At 54.6% G+C, this 16,466-nt stretch overlaps 5 protein-coding genes across 5 annotated transcripts; 2 read left to right on the top strand and 3 right to left on the bottom strand.

Moving 5' to 3' along the window:
• Nucleotides 1-104: 104 nt before the first annotated feature.
• BDY24DRAFT_3990 (DEAD/DEAH box helicase) lies at nucleotides 105-3,331 on the top strand. Its single transcript, XM_076641762.1, has 9 exons — nucleotides 105-530; nucleotides 630-776; nucleotides 882-1,405; nucleotides 1,490-1,658; nucleotides 1,752-1,868; nucleotides 1,951-2,041; nucleotides 2,116-2,495; nucleotides 2,611-2,714; nucleotides 2,796-3,331. The coding sequence occupies exons 1-9, from the start codon at nucleotides 365-367 to the stop codon at nucleotides 3,243-3,245; spliced, it is 2,148 nt and encodes a 715-aa protein (XP_076501109.1). The 5' UTR covers nucleotides 105-364; the 3' UTR covers nucleotides 3,246-3,331.
• Nucleotides 3,332-4,118: 787 nt separating this feature from the next.
• Nucleotides 4,119-5,520, top strand: BDY24DRAFT_367773 (copper acquisition factor BIM1-like domain-containing protein; the record flags this gene model as incomplete). Its single annotated transcript, XM_076637988.1, has 8 exons — nucleotides 4,119-4,209; nucleotides 4,320-4,336; nucleotides 4,437-4,527; nucleotides 4,606-4,700; nucleotides 4,771-4,917; nucleotides 4,983-5,038; nucleotides 5,148-5,379; nucleotides 5,488-5,520. The coding sequence occupies 8 exons, from the start codon at nucleotides 4,119-4,121 to the stop codon at nucleotides 5,518-5,520; spliced, it is 762 nt and encodes a 253-aa protein (XP_076501108.1).
• A 356-nt stretch (nucleotides 5,521-5,876) lies between these two features.
• Nucleotides 5,877-9,545, bottom strand: BDY24DRAFT_373441 (acetate--CoA ligase). Its single transcript, XM_076638295.1, has 18 exons — nucleotides 9,255-9,545; nucleotides 9,152-9,176; nucleotides 8,897-9,022; nucleotides 8,804-8,811; nucleotides 8,580-8,729; nucleotides 8,267-8,489; nucleotides 8,037-8,174; nucleotides 7,919-7,959; nucleotides 7,741-7,833; nucleotides 7,509-7,638; nucleotides 7,421-7,422; nucleotides 7,235-7,336; nucleotides 6,890-7,152; nucleotides 6,729-6,815; nucleotides 6,609-6,656; nucleotides 6,447-6,526; nucleotides 6,289-6,365; nucleotides 5,877-6,201 (listed from the first exon to the last, which is right to left on the bottom strand). Exons 1-18 carry the CDS (start codon nucleotides 9,377-9,379, stop codon nucleotides 6,087-6,089), a joined length of 1,833 nt encoding a protein of 610 aa, XP_076501107.1. The 5' UTR covers nucleotides 9,380-9,545; the 3' UTR covers nucleotides 5,877-6,086.
• On the bottom strand, nucleotides 9,423-10,365 carry BDY24DRAFT_3781 (uncharacterized protein). Its single transcript, XM_076638871.1, has 2 exons — nucleotides 9,728-10,365; nucleotides 9,423-9,647 (listed from the first exon to the last, which is right to left on the bottom strand). The coding sequence occupies exons 1-2, from the start codon at nucleotides 10,212-10,214 to the stop codon at nucleotides 9,460-9,462; spliced, it is 675 nt and encodes a 224-aa protein (XP_076501106.1). The 5' UTR covers nucleotides 10,215-10,365; the 3' UTR covers nucleotides 9,423-9,459.
• Nucleotides 10,135-16,374, bottom strand: BDY24DRAFT_373436 (uncharacterized protein). Its single transcript, XM_076638294.1, has 24 exons — nucleotides 16,079-16,374; nucleotides 15,732-15,881; nucleotides 15,485-15,548; nucleotides 15,285-15,386; nucleotides 14,709-15,112; nucleotides 14,508-14,612; nucleotides 13,907-14,418; nucleotides 13,701-13,799; nucleotides 13,561-13,615; nucleotides 13,373-13,482; nucleotides 13,119-13,290; nucleotides 12,915-13,042; nucleotides 12,567-12,759; nucleotides 12,415-12,475; nucleotides 12,236-12,321; nucleotides 12,069-12,096; nucleotides 11,691-11,962; nucleotides 11,463-11,603; nucleotides 11,247-11,370; nucleotides 11,051-11,135; nucleotides 10,857-10,949; nucleotides 10,693-10,774; nucleotides 10,568-10,622; nucleotides 10,135-10,453 (listed from the first exon to the last, which is right to left on the bottom strand). The coding sequence occupies exons 1-24, from the start codon at nucleotides 16,349-16,351 to the stop codon at nucleotides 10,341-10,343; spliced, it is 3,507 nt and encodes a 1,168-aa protein (XP_076501105.1). The 5' UTR covers nucleotides 16,352-16,374; the 3' UTR covers nucleotides 10,135-10,340.
• Nucleotides 16,375-16,466: the final 92 nt, after the last annotated feature.

The following is a 16,466-nucleotide window of genomic DNA, read 5'->3' as shown; positions in this document are numbered from 1 at the left end:
AACAGATCGAGAATGTGCGAGCAGGGGAGAGGAGGGAAGTGAGCAAAACCGATCTTGGAGACGAGACGCGTGAAAAAGGAGACGAGACGCGAGCAGTCCTTCCTTTGCCCTTCTCGCACCAGCAGGAAACGACTTTGAACCAAAACAACCTCGAGAGCGTAGAGCTCTTCTCTGCCTCGATCTCCTCTCTCTCACCTCCGTATGAAAATCGACTCGTCATAATGAGAATTCGCGCAGGCGAAGGAAATGCAGGTTCTCGACGAGGAAGAGCTCGTTTCAAAGGGAGAGCTCTGACCTTGTTTCGTTTTCTCGAATCCCCCAACACCCACCACCCTCTCCTTTTCCCCTTTTCTCTTCCTCTACAATGTCCGCACCTCACCAAAGACCTTCCCCTGGACCTACGAACCCTTCGAAGCGACCTAGAAACAGGGCGACTCGAGGAGGAAAGTCTGGAGGAGCTGGAGCTCCTTCAGCCCAGGCCGTTGCTACCCCTTCTGTTCCTGCTGCTTTCTCGGGCGTCTCAACTCCTAGTAAGTTCATATCTAACCTCAGTACCGACCTCGAGTGGTTTTGTAGATGGATGAGCTCCGAAGCTGACCTTGATTGCTTCTGTCGTTCGTTTCGAGCAGCTTCAGGAGTCATGACCCCTCTCGACGTCGACATGGACGACCCTCTTGCTCCTACTGCCACCAAGCACCTGTCGGATAAGAAGTTCTCAGACTTCCCTATCAGGAGTGATCTTCTTCAGGGAATCCCCTTCGAGCGATGCACGGAAGGTGAGTTTTGGAGAGCTCAAAGCCCGTCGAGTCTTCTTTTGCGTTGAGCTCGAGCTCACCTCCTCCTTCCTCCTTTCCTCTTCTTTACCTCTTCAAACCGTTCAGTCCAAGCCAAGACCCTCCCTGCCATCCTTGCTGGAGGCGACGTTCTCGCTCAGGCCAAGACTGGTACCGGAAAGACCCTTGGATTGTTCGTCTCCTCTCAAACTGGTCTTCTCGCAATCCCTTCGTCGCTCACCTCGCTCTCCTTCCCTCCCCCTCCCCCCCCCCTCTCTCTCTTGGTTCTCAGCCTCGTTCCCACCTTGCAATCCCTCGTCTCTCTCCCTTCCCTCCCTCCAGCTTCCCAGACCTCCATCCTCATCCTCTCCCCAACTCGAGAACTCGCTCTTCAAATCGCGACGGCGGCAGAGCCCTTCCTTCGGTTCCTCCCCCACCAATACGGGATCCAAACCGCTATCGGAGGAACCTCGATGGACAAGGACCTGAAGGCTCTTCGAGCCAGGAGAGCAGATGTCCTCGTTGCTACTCCCGGAAGGTTGTTGGATCACATCGAGAACCACGGGCTCGGAGAGAGGCTGAAGGGAGTCAAGTGGGTCGTGTTGGACGAGGCCGATAGACTTTTGGAGCAGGTGAGTTCTTCGCTTAATGTAGACGTTGCCCGAGTGGAGAGCTGACCATTGTTCGTCGTCTTGGGTGCTCTTGCTCGCACTCAGGGTTTCAGGAAGGAGATCCTCAAGATCCTCGGAGCTCTTCCCAACCGAGCTCAGCAGCCTCGACAGACCCTCCTCTTCTCGGCTACCATCCCTGCGGAGGTCCACACCGTCGCCAACGTCGCTCTTCTCCCCAACCACACCTTCATCTCTACGCTCACGGAGGAAGATCGTTCGTTCTGTTCCTTCATCGACCTCTTGAACGACGCGTCTCTTGTCGCCCCGAACTGACGCGTCTCTCTTCTCCTTCTCTCTCCGTCAACAGAAAATACTCACGCCCACGTCGAGCAGCGATTCGCCGTCGTCGACCTCGCCGACTCTCTGCCTGCTGCTCTCAAGGTCATCGAGAGGGAGAAGGCCGCCAACCCAACTGGATGGAAGAGTTCGTCGAACCTCCTTTTCTTCTCTCGACTTTCCCCTTCTTCCTCGAGACTGACGAGCCTTCGTCTTACGATCCTTAACAGTCATGACTTTCTTCCCTACTGCTCGTGCTACCGGACTCGCCTACGAGGTCTTCCAGCAGCTCAACCTCGGCCCAACGTGGGAGATCCACTCGTTCGTCGCCGTCCTCTCTTCCTCCTTTTTCGAGGACCCACAGCTGATCCCTTCCCTCTCCTTTCCGCTCTTAGTCGTAAATCCCAGTCTCAGCGAACCAAGGCTGCCGACGAGTTCAAGCTCGCTCGATGTGGTGTCCTCTTCTCGTCCGACGTTACCGCTCGAGGAATCGACGTCCCTGGAGTCACCTCGGTCCTTCAGGTCGGTCTTCCCGCCTCGGCCGAGCAGTACACCCATCGACTTGGACGAACTGCTCGAGCTGGAGCCTCTGGTCACGGAACTTTGATCCTCACCGCCTCGGAATCCTTCTTCCTCAAGAAGCGAGACGTCATGGGTCTGGGACTGAAGGAGATGGAGGGCGCTAGGACTGAGATGGCTGGTGCTGGACTGGTTGCTGAGAGGCAGAAGATCAACAAGGTCTTGGATACGATCGGAAACGATTCGAAGGCTCAGGGTGAGGTTCGGGTCTCTTTTCGAGACGCGTCTTCTTCGGACTCGACGAAGGGCTCGACTCTGCCTCCTCTCCTGCTAGTACTGACTCTTTCGCCTTTCTTCTCTCTCTCTTACAGCCTATCAAGCTTGGCTCGGGTTCTACAACTCGTCGCTCAGGGATCTTCGATGGACTCAGGACATCCTCGTTCAGAACGCGAACGAGTACGCTCTGATCGCTCTCGTGAGTTCATCACCCCACTTCTTTTTGCCTTCGTCCCTTCTCAATCTCGAATACTGATCTCTCCCTTTTCTCGTCTCACAGAGGTACCGAGGCCCTGAAGGAGAAGGTTCCACTCCTCCTCTTCTCGCCAAAACCGTCGGAAAGATGGGACTCAAGGGAGTTCGAGGATTGAACATCGTTCGAGAGCTTCCCGGAGCTTCCGGAGGAGGAGGAGGAGGAGGAGGACGTGGAGGAGGAGGAGGGGGACGTGGTGGAGGAGGAGGACGAGGTGGACCTCGAGGGGGAGGAGGAGGAGGTCGAGGAGGTTTCCAAACCGGTCCCGTCTCGGTCCCCGGATCTGGAGGACGACCCATGGCTACTACTGGACCTCAAGCTCGAATTGGAGGTCCTCCTCCTCCTCATATGGCGTTCGGTGGAGGACGAGGTGCCGGAGGAGGAGGAAGGGGACGAGGTGCGCCCCGAGGTGGTGCTCGAGGAGGACGAGGAGGGCAGGGAGGATACGACGCTGCCGGTGCCATTCATTTCGATTAGACCCTAGGATTGCTAGCGTAACTGCTGGGAGTCTTGGGATGCTTGCTTGCTTTGATTTTTGCTTACCTTTAGACTGAACGACGGCCCTTACGACGATCCATTCTCTCTTAGACGCGTTGCGCTTTCTCTCCATCGACTAGACTAATTTCGAGACTTCGATTCTTTGCTCTCGATGATTTTGACTTCTTCGCCTATGACATCAACGCAGGAAAGTGGTAGAGAAGGTCAGCGACGAAGAAGACGCGTCGAATCGCAACGAGAGAGAGAGGCGCTTCGGACTCCTTCTCGTCGAACCACCATCTTCCTCCTTCCTTCTTCTCTCCCCTTCTGGCTCTTCGAGTATCAACTTCTTCCCAGGCGTGGCCTTGCCTGCTTCTACGATCTGCCTCGAGGTTCTTGACTCTCGTTCGACGACCCCAGCTTCCGTGAAGCTCGTTCGAGAGAGGGAAGAGCCGGGACGAGCGACGCGAACGGACAGGTTGCCGACGAAGAGAGATGGCTTGGAGAGTGGGAGAGGAGCTGCAGGATCCTAGAAGAGAAATTTCGGATTGAGGGCTATACTGACTGAATATTTCAACTACAGAGAATAGATAGTTCAGATCATCTCGGCGAGCAAGGGCGAAGGTTCGAGTGGCTGAAATGTTCGGACGAGTCTTGAGCTGAGCTCTTCGCCCGAGGATTTCAGAAAAGGCTCGGTGGAGAATTTGATTGCCAAGGGTGAGTATCCGACGTGGATCTTCTGGACTTGATCTCTTTCTTTCCCTCTGACACCCACTTCCTCTCTCTTCCCGCTCTTCCTCCCCCTTCACGTCCTTTCCCTTTTCTCCTTTTATCTCCAACCTCACGATTCCTACAACGACTACTTCACACACGATGCTTTCCACCTCTTCCCTTCTCGCTATTCTGAGCGTTGCTGCCTCCGTCAAGGCCCTCGTGGTTCCGAAGGACGTCGCTGCTGCTCCTCGTTCGTTCACTTCGCGTCTCGTTTCTTACTGGTCCTTCGACTCTTCTGTCCTTCCTTCTTCATTCGCTGACCATGCCTTTCTCTGTTATACTCTGATGCTACGCTTCCAGTCTCTCTCGTTTACCCCGTACGTTATCTCGTTCCTTTTCCGTCCAAAAGCTCAACTGGCAGCAACAAAACGAGTCGTCAACGTCTCTGACTCCCCTTTCCGCCCCTTCTTTCCCTAGGAATCAAGAGGAAACACTGCAGCGACTCAGTCCATTTCTCCTTGCCAGGGATTCGAGATGGAGACGGGAGATCGAACCCTCTTCCCGATGAGTGAGCCGTCTCTCTTCTTTCTCCTCGACGTTCAGATTCATCTCCTCTTCGATTCTGACCCCTTCCCTCTTCGATCAGCGGGAGGAAAGCTCGCCTTCCAAGCCAGTGGAACTGCGAACGACGTTCAGATCTCTTACTCGACTTCTGCTACTTCTCTTCTCTCCGAGTTCAAGGTGAGTCGCTCCGAGGTGAGAGAGAACGCGCGTCGGTCGTGAACTGACTCGAGATCTCGTCTTCTCCCAGCCCTTGCTTCCTGAGGCTTCTTCCATCGTCGCTGGTCACTCCTGCTTCATCGCTCCCGACTTCACGACCCTTGGCTACACTGTTGGGGAGGTCGTGACCTTCAATATCGCCTATACCAATGCTCAGACGGGAGCGGAGGGTTACGAGGTGAGTCGAGTTGATCACCCCGTCTTCCTGCTCACGAACGCTGACTCTTTTCGCGTTCTTTCCAGTGTGCCGACGTCAGACTTGAGGCTACCTCCGACTACGATACTACCGTCTCCATGTGGTGAGTTTTTCACCGATTCCCTTCTTCCCGTCGTGTCGAATCTCGCAAAACTCATCGCGTCGTCAATCTCTTGTCCTCTCGCCCGCCTCGATCCCCACCCTTGCCCCAGCTTCAACACCACCATCTCTGCTACTTCCGGTTCCACCTCATCTGCCGTCTCCTCCTCTTCCCTCTCCTCCGCCGAGGCTGGTGCGATCGGAGGTTCCATCGGTTTGGTTTTCACGCTCGCGGTCGTTGCTCTCGCCCTCGGAGCTCTCTACAAGACCGGACGAATCGCTTTCGGAAAGAAGGGCGTCGCTGGACAAGGAGTCGGTCCACTTGCTACCAAGGGAATGAGGCAGGTGAGTCGGGTGTCCTTTTTTCCTTTCTCGAGACTCCGTCGCATCGATTTGCTTGTTTCTTTCTTTGACTGACTCTCGTTATCCCCACTTTGAATGACGAACCTCCAGTCGTCCTCTTTTGAAACCTTGGAGAAGCAGTAGATAGCCTGTCAGAATCGAGGAAGGGAGGGGCGGGAGAGAGTCGGGCGATGGACGAGTGCGAGGGGCTTTCTTTTCGAGTCCGTTTGCTGTGGTTGTGTTTCGTTCACGATGTGCGAGTCTATTTAAATTGTCAAGAAAACAGCGACGAAAGAAGAGAACTCGAATGTTGACCTTGCACGAGGCCAAGAGAGAGGGTCGAAAGCGTAGGCAAGACGACGACGCGTCGGTCATCCTTCAACCTGCGTTGAGAGAGCTGACTCTCGACAAGCAAAAACCTCATGAATTATATATCGATGCTGGCGATTGGAGAGCCATGCAACCTCTCATCTTGCTTTCTTTCCTCGAGCGAGAAATCATCGAAGGAAACGGTCGTGCATCGTCAGAATCAAGAAAGAAAACAAAGCTAGTACTACAAGCAGCCCAACCTCGGAGCTACAAAGAGGGGAAAGGAAAGAAGGAAAAAGAAAAGGTATCAAAGCATGTGGAAGGAAGCAGCAGCCCAAACAGATCGAGTGTAGAAATAGAGAGAGAAGCAGCACAAGGGAGACCGAACGCAACGAGAGATTTTACCTCTTTCCGACCTTCTCCTTGATCGCGTCAACGACCGAAGGATCAGCGAGGGTAGAGAGATCTCCGAGCTGGTCACCCTCTCCGGCGACGATCTTCCTCAAGATCCTCCTCCTGTTGGGAAAGAAAGAACGAAGACGAAACGAGGTCAGCGAGAGAAAGGACGAAGAGAGACGAGGGAGGAAGGAAAGAAGGACGAACATGATCTTTCCGGACCTGGTCTTGGGGAGATCGGGAACGAGGAAGATTCCCTTGGGGGCAGCGAAGGGACCGATGACCTGAGGGCGAGAGGGAGGAAAACGAGAAGGTCAGAACGCGTTCGAGGGGAAGAGACATCGAAAGACGCTTTTGTTGCTCACTTTTCGGACCTGGAGAGTGAGCTCCTTGAGAAGATCAGCCTCCTTGTGGGCCTTGAAGTCGAACTCGGGCTTCATGGCGACTGCGAAGGTAAAAATAAGAGCAGAAGGAGGACGGTCAACATCGACGTCGAAGAACGGCAGAGAAAGAGAGACGAGACGAACCGAAAGCGTAGACGGCCTGTCCGGTGAGATCATCAGCAGTTCCGACGACTGTAGAAGAAGGAAACGGGAAGAGGTCAGCTCGAGAACGAGGCATAGAGGCGAAAAGAGAAGACGACGAACCAGCAGTCTCGGCGACTCCGGCGTGAACGATCAACGCCGACTCGATCTCAGCGGTCGAAAGTCGGTGACCAGAGACGTTGATGACATCTGAAGGAAGGAAAGAAGAGAGGGGAGTGAGCACGTCGTCTTCGAAGGGAAAAAGGAAGGAGGAGAAAGCTCACCATCGACTCTTCCCTTGATCCAGATGTATCCGTCCTTGTCTCGTCCAGCACCGTCTCCGGTGAAGTAGAATCCGGGGTAGGGCTTGAGGTAGGTCTCGATGAATCGGGCGTGATCCTTGTAGACGGTTCGGGCGATACTAGGCCAGGGCTTGGAGATGACGAGAACTCCCTCGACGTCGTTTCCGATGAGCTCAGCTCCGGTGGTAGGGTCGAGGATCTTGACCTCGATTCCGGCGAAGGGGAAGGTAGCGGATCCGGGCTTGCTGTGGGAGGCGAAAAGGAAGAGGGGGAGAAGGTCAGCTTCGGAGGAGGAGAACGAGAAAGGAAGTAGTCGACAGAACGAACGTTGGGATCGCTCCGGGAAGAGGAGTGATGACGATGGATCCAGTCTCGGTCTGCCAGTAGGTATCGACGACGGCGCACTCTCCTCGTCCGACGTTGTCGCTGAGAAAGGAGGGAAGGAAAGGGGACGTCGTCAGTACGTTCGAAGATCGAGAAGGAAGAGAGACTCGAGAGCCGACTCACTTGTACTAAAAGAGGTGAGGAAAGGAGGAAGATGGAGTCGTGGTCAGCTCAGAGCTCCTTCGAGAGGGAAAACAAGGAAAGAGAAGGAACGAACCCAGTGCCAGGCCTCGGGGTTGATGGGCTCTCCGACGGATCCGATGACTCGCAAACTCTTGAGGGAGTGATCCTTGACGAAGTCCTCACCGAGTCGTCGAAGGAGACGAATGGCGGTAGGAGCAGTGTAGCTATTCGAAAGAAGAAAGGTGAAGAGTCAGCGAAGGAAGGAGGGAAGCGGGCAAGGGAGGAATTCGAAGTCGACGAGAGTGGAAAGTGAACGAGATACGAACAGATGAGTGATCTTGTGCTTGTCAATGGCGTCCCAGTATCGAGAAGCGGTAGGGTAGACGGGGGTGGACTCGAAGATGGTGGTGGTGACTCCGCTGAAAGAAGGGAAGGAAGGGAAAGGCGCGTCGAGCTCATCAGCCGCTGCTCTTCGAAGATTGAAGCTCAACGAAGAAGACTCACTTGAGAAGAGGACCGTAGACGATGTAGGTGTGACCAGTGATCTAGGAAAGAGAAAAAGTAGAGCGAATCAGTTGAACGTTTTCGAGAAAAGAAGAAGAAAGGAAGGAGATGAACTCACCCATCCGACGTCGGCCATGCAGGCGAACTTGTCTCCAGGGTGGACGTCGAAGACGTACTTGACCGAGAGAGCAGCTCCGAGCAGGTACCCTCCAGTGGTGTGGACGACTCCCTTGGGCTTTCCAGTGCTTCCAGAGGTCTGCGAGAGAAAGAGGAAGGAGGGATCAGCTCAAAGTCTAAATTCGCCGTCGTCGCTGCCTTCGCCTTCGAAAAAAAAGCTCAAGAACTCACGTAAAGGATGAACAAAGGATCTTCAGCGCTCATGATCTCGACGGGGCAGACAGAAGGGACCTTAGCGGTCTCCTCGTGCCACCAGGCGTCTCGACCCTCGGTCCAGTTGACCTTTCCTCCAGTTCGCTTGAGAACGAGGACGTGCTCGACGAGAGGGCACTGCTTGAGAGCGGCGTCGACGATGCTCTTGGTAGCGATGCTCTTTCCTCCTCGTCGACCCTCGCTGTAGGGGGAGAGAAGAGAAAAACACGAGAAAGAGATGGTCAGTTCTTCGGAGTCGACCGGGAAAAAGGAAGAGGGAGGAAGAACGAACTCGGAGGTGATCACGACTCGACACTCGCAATCCTGAGCTCGATCCCTCAGGGACTCAGCAGAGAATCCAGCGAAGACGACCGAGTGGACGGCTCCGATCCTAGCACAGGCGAGGAAAGCAGCAGCGGCCTGCCAGGTCATGGGAAGGTAGCTGTGAGGAGAAAAGGGAAGACGGAGGAAGGTCAGCTCAGTTCGAAACCTCAACGAAGGCGACTTTGTACGTACATAGAGACCTGAAAGGGGAGAATACGAGCGCATACATGATCAGCTACGAGTCTAGAAGAGATCTGAGAGCAACGAGAAGGCGGAGAGACTCACGCAATCTCCCTTCTTGACTCCCCACGACTTGAGGACGTTGGCGACCTTCGAAACCTCCCTGAGAAGCTGAATGTAGGTGACCTCGACGTGCTGTCCAGGCTCATCAGCCTCGTAGAGGATAGCAACCTGTTCGAATAAAAGAAAATGAAGAGAGAGAAGACGAGTCAGCTGACGAGTTACTTTTTCTGGCCTGGGCGGCGGAGTAGGCGAGGGAGGGAGAGATGGAGGGAAGGGCAAAGGGAAAGGGGATCCGACCTTGTCCGGCTGAGTGTAGGCCCATCTGACCACCGAAACGAAAGCAATTTAAGTCAGTTTTTCTTGCTCAGAGAAGAGGAGGAGACGATGGTCAAGAGCTCACCTGTCGACACAGTTGTAGGCGGCGTTGAGTCCTCCTTCAGGGAACCACTGGATGTCTCCCTCCTCGAAGCTACCCGAACGGACGGTCGAGAAAGGTCGGTCCCAGTAGAGGGTCTCGTTGGCCATCTATAGAGAGAAGCAAGAGACGGAGAGCAAAGGGTCAGCTTCGGGTCTTCGCGGAGGGGTGAATAAGCTGATAAGATGGTCTATAGCAGCGAGGAGAGCGAGGGAAAGAGAAGAAGAGGTGAGGTTGAGCTCGTACGACTGACCTTCCTCCACCAATCGTCGGATCCCTCCTTTCCTCCGATGGTCTGAGCGTGGAACTTCTTGTAGTCCTGGAGTCCAGGTCCAACGTGAGGGACGGGGTGATCAGGGTGCTTTCCGTTCACTCGAGCTGCATGAGAAAGAGGAGAACGAAGTCAGAACCGCGAGGAGATGAAGAGGAAAGCCAGAGCGAGCATCGTTGTCACTCACAAGCGACGGGGAAGGTAGGAATCTCAACTGCTTCTTCAGACATGGTGTAAGATGATGAGTGGATGGAGGTGGTAGAGAAGGGTTTGAGGGAAGGGGGAGATGGTGGTATGAGGCGAAAGAACGAGACCGGGTCGAAAGTCCACTTTGGAGTCGGAGTCGCTCTGGGGTTTGGTCGAGCGAGTTCCCCCGAGTTTTTCTTGGGCTTGACGAATATCTTGACGACCGCAGCGGGACCGGGAAAGTTTTTCTTGACGACCGCTCGAGTGTTCCAGGTCGTTGAGAAGAGCCTGAGAGCCCTCAGCTCTCTCATCGTGGTTGGGAGGCAAACCTCCTCGTCCGTCTCTCTCTCCCTTTCTTGCTCCCTCCCTCTCTCAGCCCTTTCCTCTCCGAGCGACCCCCTGCCCCTCGATCTCACTCTTTCTCTCCCTTCCTTCCCCCTTGGGAAAGAAACTCTCCTTCGGCCCGACAAACGCGAAGAGCCTGTCATGTCATGGTCGTTGATAAAAGTCGTCAAAAAGATCTGCAAGAGGGAACTGGGTTACGAGTACTAAGAGGAAAACGAAAAATGAAGGGGAAAGACGAATCAGGGCAGCGAGAAAACAATCGGTTCCTCCTAGAACGACGACGACGCGAACAACTTGTTGAAGTCGGGAGGGATTGCCCATCCGTGCTGCTGGGCGACTCGTTTGTAGGCGTCTGCTGACTCCTGGGACGTGTAAGGAATGTCTGAGATTTGATTGGAGGGAGATAAAAAAGAAACGGAGGCGTCAGTTCGTTCTCGTTATCCATTCTACCCGAGAAAGGGACACGAGAGAGCGCGATGAAAACCGACAAGCTCACCCCAGTGTCGAGGATCGATTTTGGCTTCGGGTGCGACGGTCATGTTGGTGGCGAGCTGGGGTAAGAGGAAGGAAGGGTGGTTGAAGGGTCAGTCGAGGTCGAAGAGACGCGTCGTCCAGACCTACCTCCGTGAGAACGGCGCTGACAGAGTAGGCAGCGTTCCATCCCGTCGATGTCAAGAGTTCTGAGCAGATGCTTCCTCCAGCGCTTGGAAATGGAAAGAGGAACGAGTTGGGGAGTCAGCGAGAGGGTCGACGAGAAGAAAAGAAAAAAACGAAACGTCACCTACGTGATGTGACCTCCTCCTCCAGCTGCAAAGGGTAGGAATCTAGGATGAAGGACTCTAACGAAAGGAGGCGAGAACGGGTAGCTCGAAGGGAATCTGAGAACGACGAGAGGACGAGAGGTCGAGAGGAAAGCGACGACAAGACGATGATCAGTCAAGATTCGAACGACGAAACTCAAAGCGCCAGTCAAACTCACCTGATCTCAGCCAGAACAGATGGAAGGTTGTGCTTGAGGAGGTCTTTGTGAAGCTGAGAATCCGTCGGGAACGAGTGGAGTTCGACTTGAGACCAAGAAGACGAGGAGGAGGTCAAGGAGCGAAGGGAGGTCAGGCTGCCCGTTCTCGGATCTTTGTGGAAAACGTCGAAGGAACAAAGGAACAAAGCATACTCACCGACCCAAGAGTAGAGACTCTCATGCTCAGGATTGATGTAGACTCCTCCAGCGTTCTTGCTCGACTGTTCAGCGACGAGAGCTTTGAACGCGTTGGCGAGGGAACGCGTCGTTCCAGCTGAACCCTGTTTTTCGAACCAAGGAGAAACGAGGAGAGAAGGAGGGAGAATCAGCTCGTGAAAAAGAAGCTAAAAAAATGGAATGAGAGAGTACGAACTGAAGGTGGAGGAAGAAGATGGCATTTCTCGAGCCTCTCCTCGCTGGAAGGTTGGAAGACGAAGGCAGGTTCGTCGTCCGAGTCCGAAACGACTTCCATCGCTGCGTCGTCGTCGTCGACTCCGAAGATGATGGCTCGATCCTGTTTGAACCGAGCGATACGATTTGGGAGTCAGTACTCGTCAGAAGCCAGAAGCAAGGAAGAAAGAGGGAGAGGGAAGCGTCTCACCTCGATGGTCCAGTCGTCGTCGTCCAATCGACTCCTCTCGACAGTCCTTCCCTTAGCCTCACTCTCCGCAATGGTGACCTCCATGCTCGAAACCTTGAGGGAGTAGGTAGGGTCCTTCACAGCCTTTGAGCTCATGCAAGCGTGTCGAGGAGGAGGACGAGCAGGAGACTCCGACTCGTCTTCCTTCTCGTTCGGTTGCCCTTTCACGAGAAGGTATCTTGGCTGACACCAGGTAGTATCGGAGACGACGAGGTAAGGGTTCGAGCTGACGACTACGGAATAGAAAGAAGGGAAAGTGAGGAAAAGCGTCAGTGATTGCTCGAGTGATTCGAACGAGAAACGAGCAAAGGAGCCGAAGAAGCTCGAGACACGACGTACATTCGCTTCGGGAGTTCACGATCTCGACCTAGACGGAGGTAGAAACAATACGGACAGGAATCGAGTCAGCTCTTAGATGTCGAAGGTAGAAGACGAACGAAAAAGGCAAAGGAGGAGAAACAGCGACGCCGTCGAGTTCTTCTCCTCCTCCCTTTCAACGGACTCACCAGAGCTGAACACGACGAGACCAAGAAGTCCGAGTTGGCACGATGAGAACCGGTACTCTGAGCGTAGTGATTGAGCGAGACGGATCCTATGAACCGAAGAAACGAGCGAGATCGAAGGGGGATCAGCAACGGACGCGTTTCGTCGCTCTCGACTTCGACCCACAAGTCAGAAGCCTCACCTTCGTTGGCGAAGTAAATTCCGTTTCCATAGGCTCGAGCGTTGGCGACGTAGTCGTATCGCTGAGAGCAGAGAAGAACACGCGAAGAGAGTCAGCAAAACGCGTCTCGACTTCCGCGCAGCCTCCTCTCTTCTTTCGGGCGACCGACTCACAAGTCCGTTCCTGAGGATGTTGTGCCAGTTCCTAGCAGGAGATCCATGGAAGGCGAGGATCGAAGGGTAGGTCTTGGTGTGAGGAGATCTCGAAGATGCAGCGTCGATGGCATTCTTGAAGGCCAGCTCCTTTGCAGGATTCCCAACGACGAATCGGAACTGTCGGTATTCGGCGTCGCTGATGGAGGTGATTCTGAAGAGTAAGGAGCAATGAGGGAAGGAGAGAAGGACGAGAAGGTCAGCTCGAAGCCGAGAGCGAGGGTTGTGGAGGCGACTGAGCGAGCTCCGGCTCTTCTCCCTCAGCACTTCTTCGACCTCTGCTCCCCTTCGAAAGAAAGGAAAACTCACCGTTCATCGTAAGCAGCTTCCTTCAGGTAGCTCGTGTTGGAAGCGACGATCCATCGAAGAGTCCCCAAAGCTCCCCTGGGAACCTCAGGAGCGATTTCCTTCAACGCCTTCCCCTTCAGAAGCCCCTCCTGCGAGAACGAAGACGACAAAGGTCAGCATTTCAGTCCTTCAGTTCTTCAGACTCGTCAAGGGGCCAGCACTCACCCTCAGATCCGAAACTCGAGGAATCCTCTCGATCAGTCCTGCCAAAGCCTCCTTCTTCGCAGCGAGCGTCGTGAGGTCGTCGAACGTAACCTCGGTCGCGGAGGGTTCTCCGATCTGCTTGTAGGTGATAGGGATGTTTGCAGAGCTCAGGATATCGATTGGGACTTCGATGCTGTAGGGAGAAGAGAAAGGAAGAGGACTGGTCAGCTCGCCGCGTCGAGGAGTCGAGGGAGAGGAACAGGGAAAGGACGAACTGGAGACCGTTGGGGAATCCAGTTTCTGGGAGAGAGTTTTCGTTTCCTTCCCTGCAGGCGACGTAGGTGAAGGTGAGGAGGATGTCGACTACGGTTGGGTTCTCTCGGATCTGAGGAAGAAAAGGGATGAGGTCAGTACAAGCCGAATTCGAGTCGTGTTCGAAACGACGAAGAGAGGCAGAACTGACCTCGTACTCGACAGGAGGACCAAGACCGAGTCCTTGGTAGGCGTAGACGCAGAGCCTAGGAAGAGAGAGAGAGAGAGAGAGAGAGGGCAACGAGAAGTCAGCGACGACTCGAACGAGAGGGAAGAAGAAAGCAGACTCACTCGCTCTCACACACATAGGGTCGAAGTGATTCGACGGGGACTGGATGGTAGCAGTTGAGACAGAACCTGGTTGCTAGAGTGAATCGTCGAAGAAGGTATCTGTTTCGAAGCGAAATCCAAACGAGAAGAGTCAACGACGCGTCGTTCTTCCTCTTGTTCTCTCCAAAACGTCCAACGAAAAACCGAACGAAGAAGCCAAGACTCACTCGAAAGCCATCAGACAGTAGTTATCCTTCCCACTACCACTGCTCCCCCAACTATCCTTCGGCAACTCCCTCCCCAATCCCTTCTCCTCCGCATCCGCCTGCTTGCACTCCTTCATCTCCGCCGCACTCAAACTCGCACTCCCTCCCACCGAACTACTCGCTCCCTTCCCCACCATCTTCTCCACCGCCGGCCAACCGAGCTTCGGGTTCTTGATCCTAGCGTTCATGAGGGCGAGGAACTGTTCGTTGAGGAGGGAAGCGAGAGGAGCCGAGAGGAGGAAAGGTTGGAAGTCGGACGGTCGAACGGGCGCGTCCGCCGAAGCTTGAGCGAGATCGGAAGCGAGGGAGGCGAGAGGTTGACCGGAGAACTTCCAGCAGGTCTTCTTGATCGTTTCGAGGGAGGGTTTGTATTCATCTCCGAGACCTACCCATAAGGAGGGTTTGGTTTGGACTCGTTGGTACTCGTTTCCGATCTTCTTGGGTGGGTAGGAGGGACCGATGTTCATGAGGAGCTGTGGATATGAGAAAAGAAGAAGGTTCAGTTCAGAAGTCAAGGGACGAGAGGGACGCGAGGACGGAGAGGAAGAGGAGGAAGACGAACGATGAGTCGAGAAGTCGGATGCGATTCGTGAAGTCTTGAATCCCATCGTTCCAGAGTCTCGGCGGGTACGTTGAGGTTTCGGAAGAGCACGGAGATGGAGATGATCTATCGTCGAGGAAGCAGACCAAAGCGAATCAGCTTGGCCGCAATCGACGCGTCGAAGTCGGCATTCGACTCCAAAACGGAGAGAACCAGACTCACAATCTCGTCGTCCGAAATCCTGTAGAACCCAGGTCTGTACCCAGCGTTGAACATCGCCTTGAAATCCTTCTTCAACACCTCGTAGTCGACCTTGGGATCGGCTCTCACTCCCTTGTGTCCCGACGCGTTCTTCTTCCCACCGCCCATCGTTCCACCTCCCCAATCTGCCCACTCGTCCTCTTCTCCGTCCTCCCCGTCCAACTGCTCGTCCTCGTCCTCCTGTGTTGCAACCTCCGACATGGCCTCTCCAGCGAGGGAACGAAGAATCGTTCGGACGAGTTGAGGGAGGGAAACCCCCTTTACAGAGGTGGGGAAATACTCGAGCGTCTCGGCCAAATGTTTGGGAGGGCTGTCGTCTTCGGGGTAGATGTAGATGGAGTAGGAGGAGGGGTAGGATTCGAGTTCTGCGACGGGGACAGGGGAAAGAAGGAAGAGGCGATCAGCTCGTTCGTTCGACCCTCTTCGGCTGAATTTCGAATCGTATGAACTCGACTTCAATGCTTAACTAGCATCTCAGGCAACTCTTCCTCTAAAGGATGAGAAAAACCTCGTCGGTGACAGGAAGGAAGGACGAACCTGTGATGGTCAAGTTGATTCCAAGGGTCTGAGAAACTTCCTCCTCGTCCAGGAAGTAAGCCACGCACGAAATAGAGTAATCTTGATCTCCGGCTCGAAGCTCTATCGGAGGGAAGGAAAGGAGTCAGCTCACACGTTCTTTCTGAGAAGAGTTGAGCTCGAAGCTCGGAGCGAGAGGTGGCGAGGTCCAAGGGACTCACTCCTGATCATAGCCTCTCCCGAAGCGTCCTCGTGAACGTATCCTCCTTCTTTACCTCCCCACATCTACAGCGCAAGTTCCAGACGAAGCAGAAACGAAAATCAGCTCGTTCGTCGACGGTGGCGAGGCGAGGAGATCGACCCTCCTCCGGCGTCCCTCCCTCCTCCCCTCCTTCAGCTCCTCCCTCTTTCGACTCACTCCCCCTTCCCTGTCTCTACCCTCGAACCTCCTCCCAGCTCAAGACTCACCTCCTTACAAGCCTTGAAATCCTTCGAGAACTCCTTCTTGGGCGACAGAGGTCCCGAGGAGGAGGAGCCAGTCGAGTCGTTGGGAGGAGGAGTAGGGAGCTGTTGCTCTCTTCCTTTCCCCTTGAAGTCCTGAGCGATGACCGTAGGAAGCTGAAGACGAGGGCAATCGACAGGAAAGAGAAGCGAGACGTTAGTTCTCTGAGCTTTGGGAAAAACTTCCTCTTCCTTCGCTCCATCGGCGAGCTCGTTCGTTGCCTCCTCGTCTTCGCTTCTCGAGCTCACCCCTCCTCCTCCTCCCTCCCTCCCTTCTCCCTCCTTCTTCCTCTGCTCTCTCCTTGACCACTCACCTCCCCCACAACTCCGTCCATCCCAGAACCATCAGTAGGTCCCTGTATCAACTCGACATCCGAACTCCTCCCTCCGTCATCTGCTTCTTCCTCATCGCTGTCGAGCACCGTCAACGGCGAGTCCACTCCTCCTCCTCCTCCTCCAGCTCCTCGTTCTTGTTTTTGGAAGGATCCTGATCCCTCAGCGTCGGCATGATGAGCTCGTTTGGCTTGAGCTTCCAACGCTTGATAGGAAGCAGTAGGGGAGATGGAGGAGGTGCGTTTCTTGCTCATTCGCTTGGAGGGGGAGGAGATGGTGGGTGTGTGGGAGAAGAGAGAAGGGAGGGAGGAGAGGTGGAACCGAGCTGCTCGCTGTGCCTGGAACTCCTTTTTTGGGGGGAAGGGAATG

Source organism: Mrakia frigida (genome assembly GCF_051309035.1).
Source record: "Mrakia frigida strain ATCC 22029 unplaced genomic scaffold BDY24scaffold_1, whole genome shotgun sequence".
In the NCBI taxonomy this organism is placed as follows: Eukaryota; Fungi; Basidiomycota; class Tremellomycetes; order Cystofilobasidiales; family Mrakiaceae; genus Mrakia; species Mrakia frigida.
Note: the sequence above shows the minus strand (reverse complement) of the source record. Positions and strands in the feature narration are given on the sequence as shown.

Excerpts from the sequence above, each read along its gene's own strand:
- BDY24DRAFT_3781 (XM_076638871.1), bottom strand. The coding sequence starts at position 10,214 with ATGACAGGCTCTTCGCGTTTGTCGGGCCGAAGGAGAGTTTCTTTCCCA. Across the intron at positions 9,648-9,727 it reads TCCTACCTTCCCCGTCGCTT|CTCGAGTGAACGGAAAGCAC; the intron begins GTGAGTGACAAC and ends TTTCTCATGCAG.
- BDY24DRAFT_3990 (XM_076641762.1), top strand. The coding sequence starts at position 365 with ATGTCCGCACCTCACCAAAGACCTTCCCCTGGACCTACGAACCCTTCG. Across the intron at positions 1,406-1,489 it reads CCGATAGACTTTTGGAGCAG|GGTTTCAGGAAGGAGATCCT; the intron begins GTGAGTTCTTCG and ends GCTCGCACTCAG. Across the intron at positions 1,869-1,950 it reads CAACCCAACTGGATGGAAGA|TCATGACTTTCTTCCCTACT; the intron begins GTTCGTCGAACC and ends GATCCTTAACAG.
- BDY24DRAFT_373441 (XM_076638295.1), bottom strand. The coding sequence starts at position 9,379 with ATGGCCAACGAGACCCTCTACTGGGACCGACCTTTCTCGACCGTCCGT. Across the intron at positions 7,639-7,740 it reads AAGCACAAGATCACTCATCT|CTACACTGCTCCTACCGCCA; the intron begins GTTCGTATCTCG and ends TCTTTCGAATAG. Across the intron at positions 7,153-7,234 it reads CTTCCCGGAGCGATCCCAAC|CAAGCCCGGATCCGCTACCT; the intron begins GTTCGTTCTGTC and ends CGCCTCCCACAG.
- BDY24DRAFT_373436 (XM_076638294.1), bottom strand. The coding sequence starts at position 16,351 with ATGAGCAAGAAACGCACCTCCTCCATCTCCCCTACTGCTTCCTATCAA. Across the intron at positions 15,113-15,284 it reads AATCAACTTGACCATCACAG|AACTCGAATCCTACCCCTCC; the intron begins GTTCGTCCTTCC and ends TCCCCGTCGCAG. Across the intron at positions 13,043-13,118 it reads CTCGAGTTTCGGATCTGAGG|GAGGGGCTTCTGAAGGGGAA; the intron begins GTGAGTGCTGGC and ends TCGTTCTCGCAG.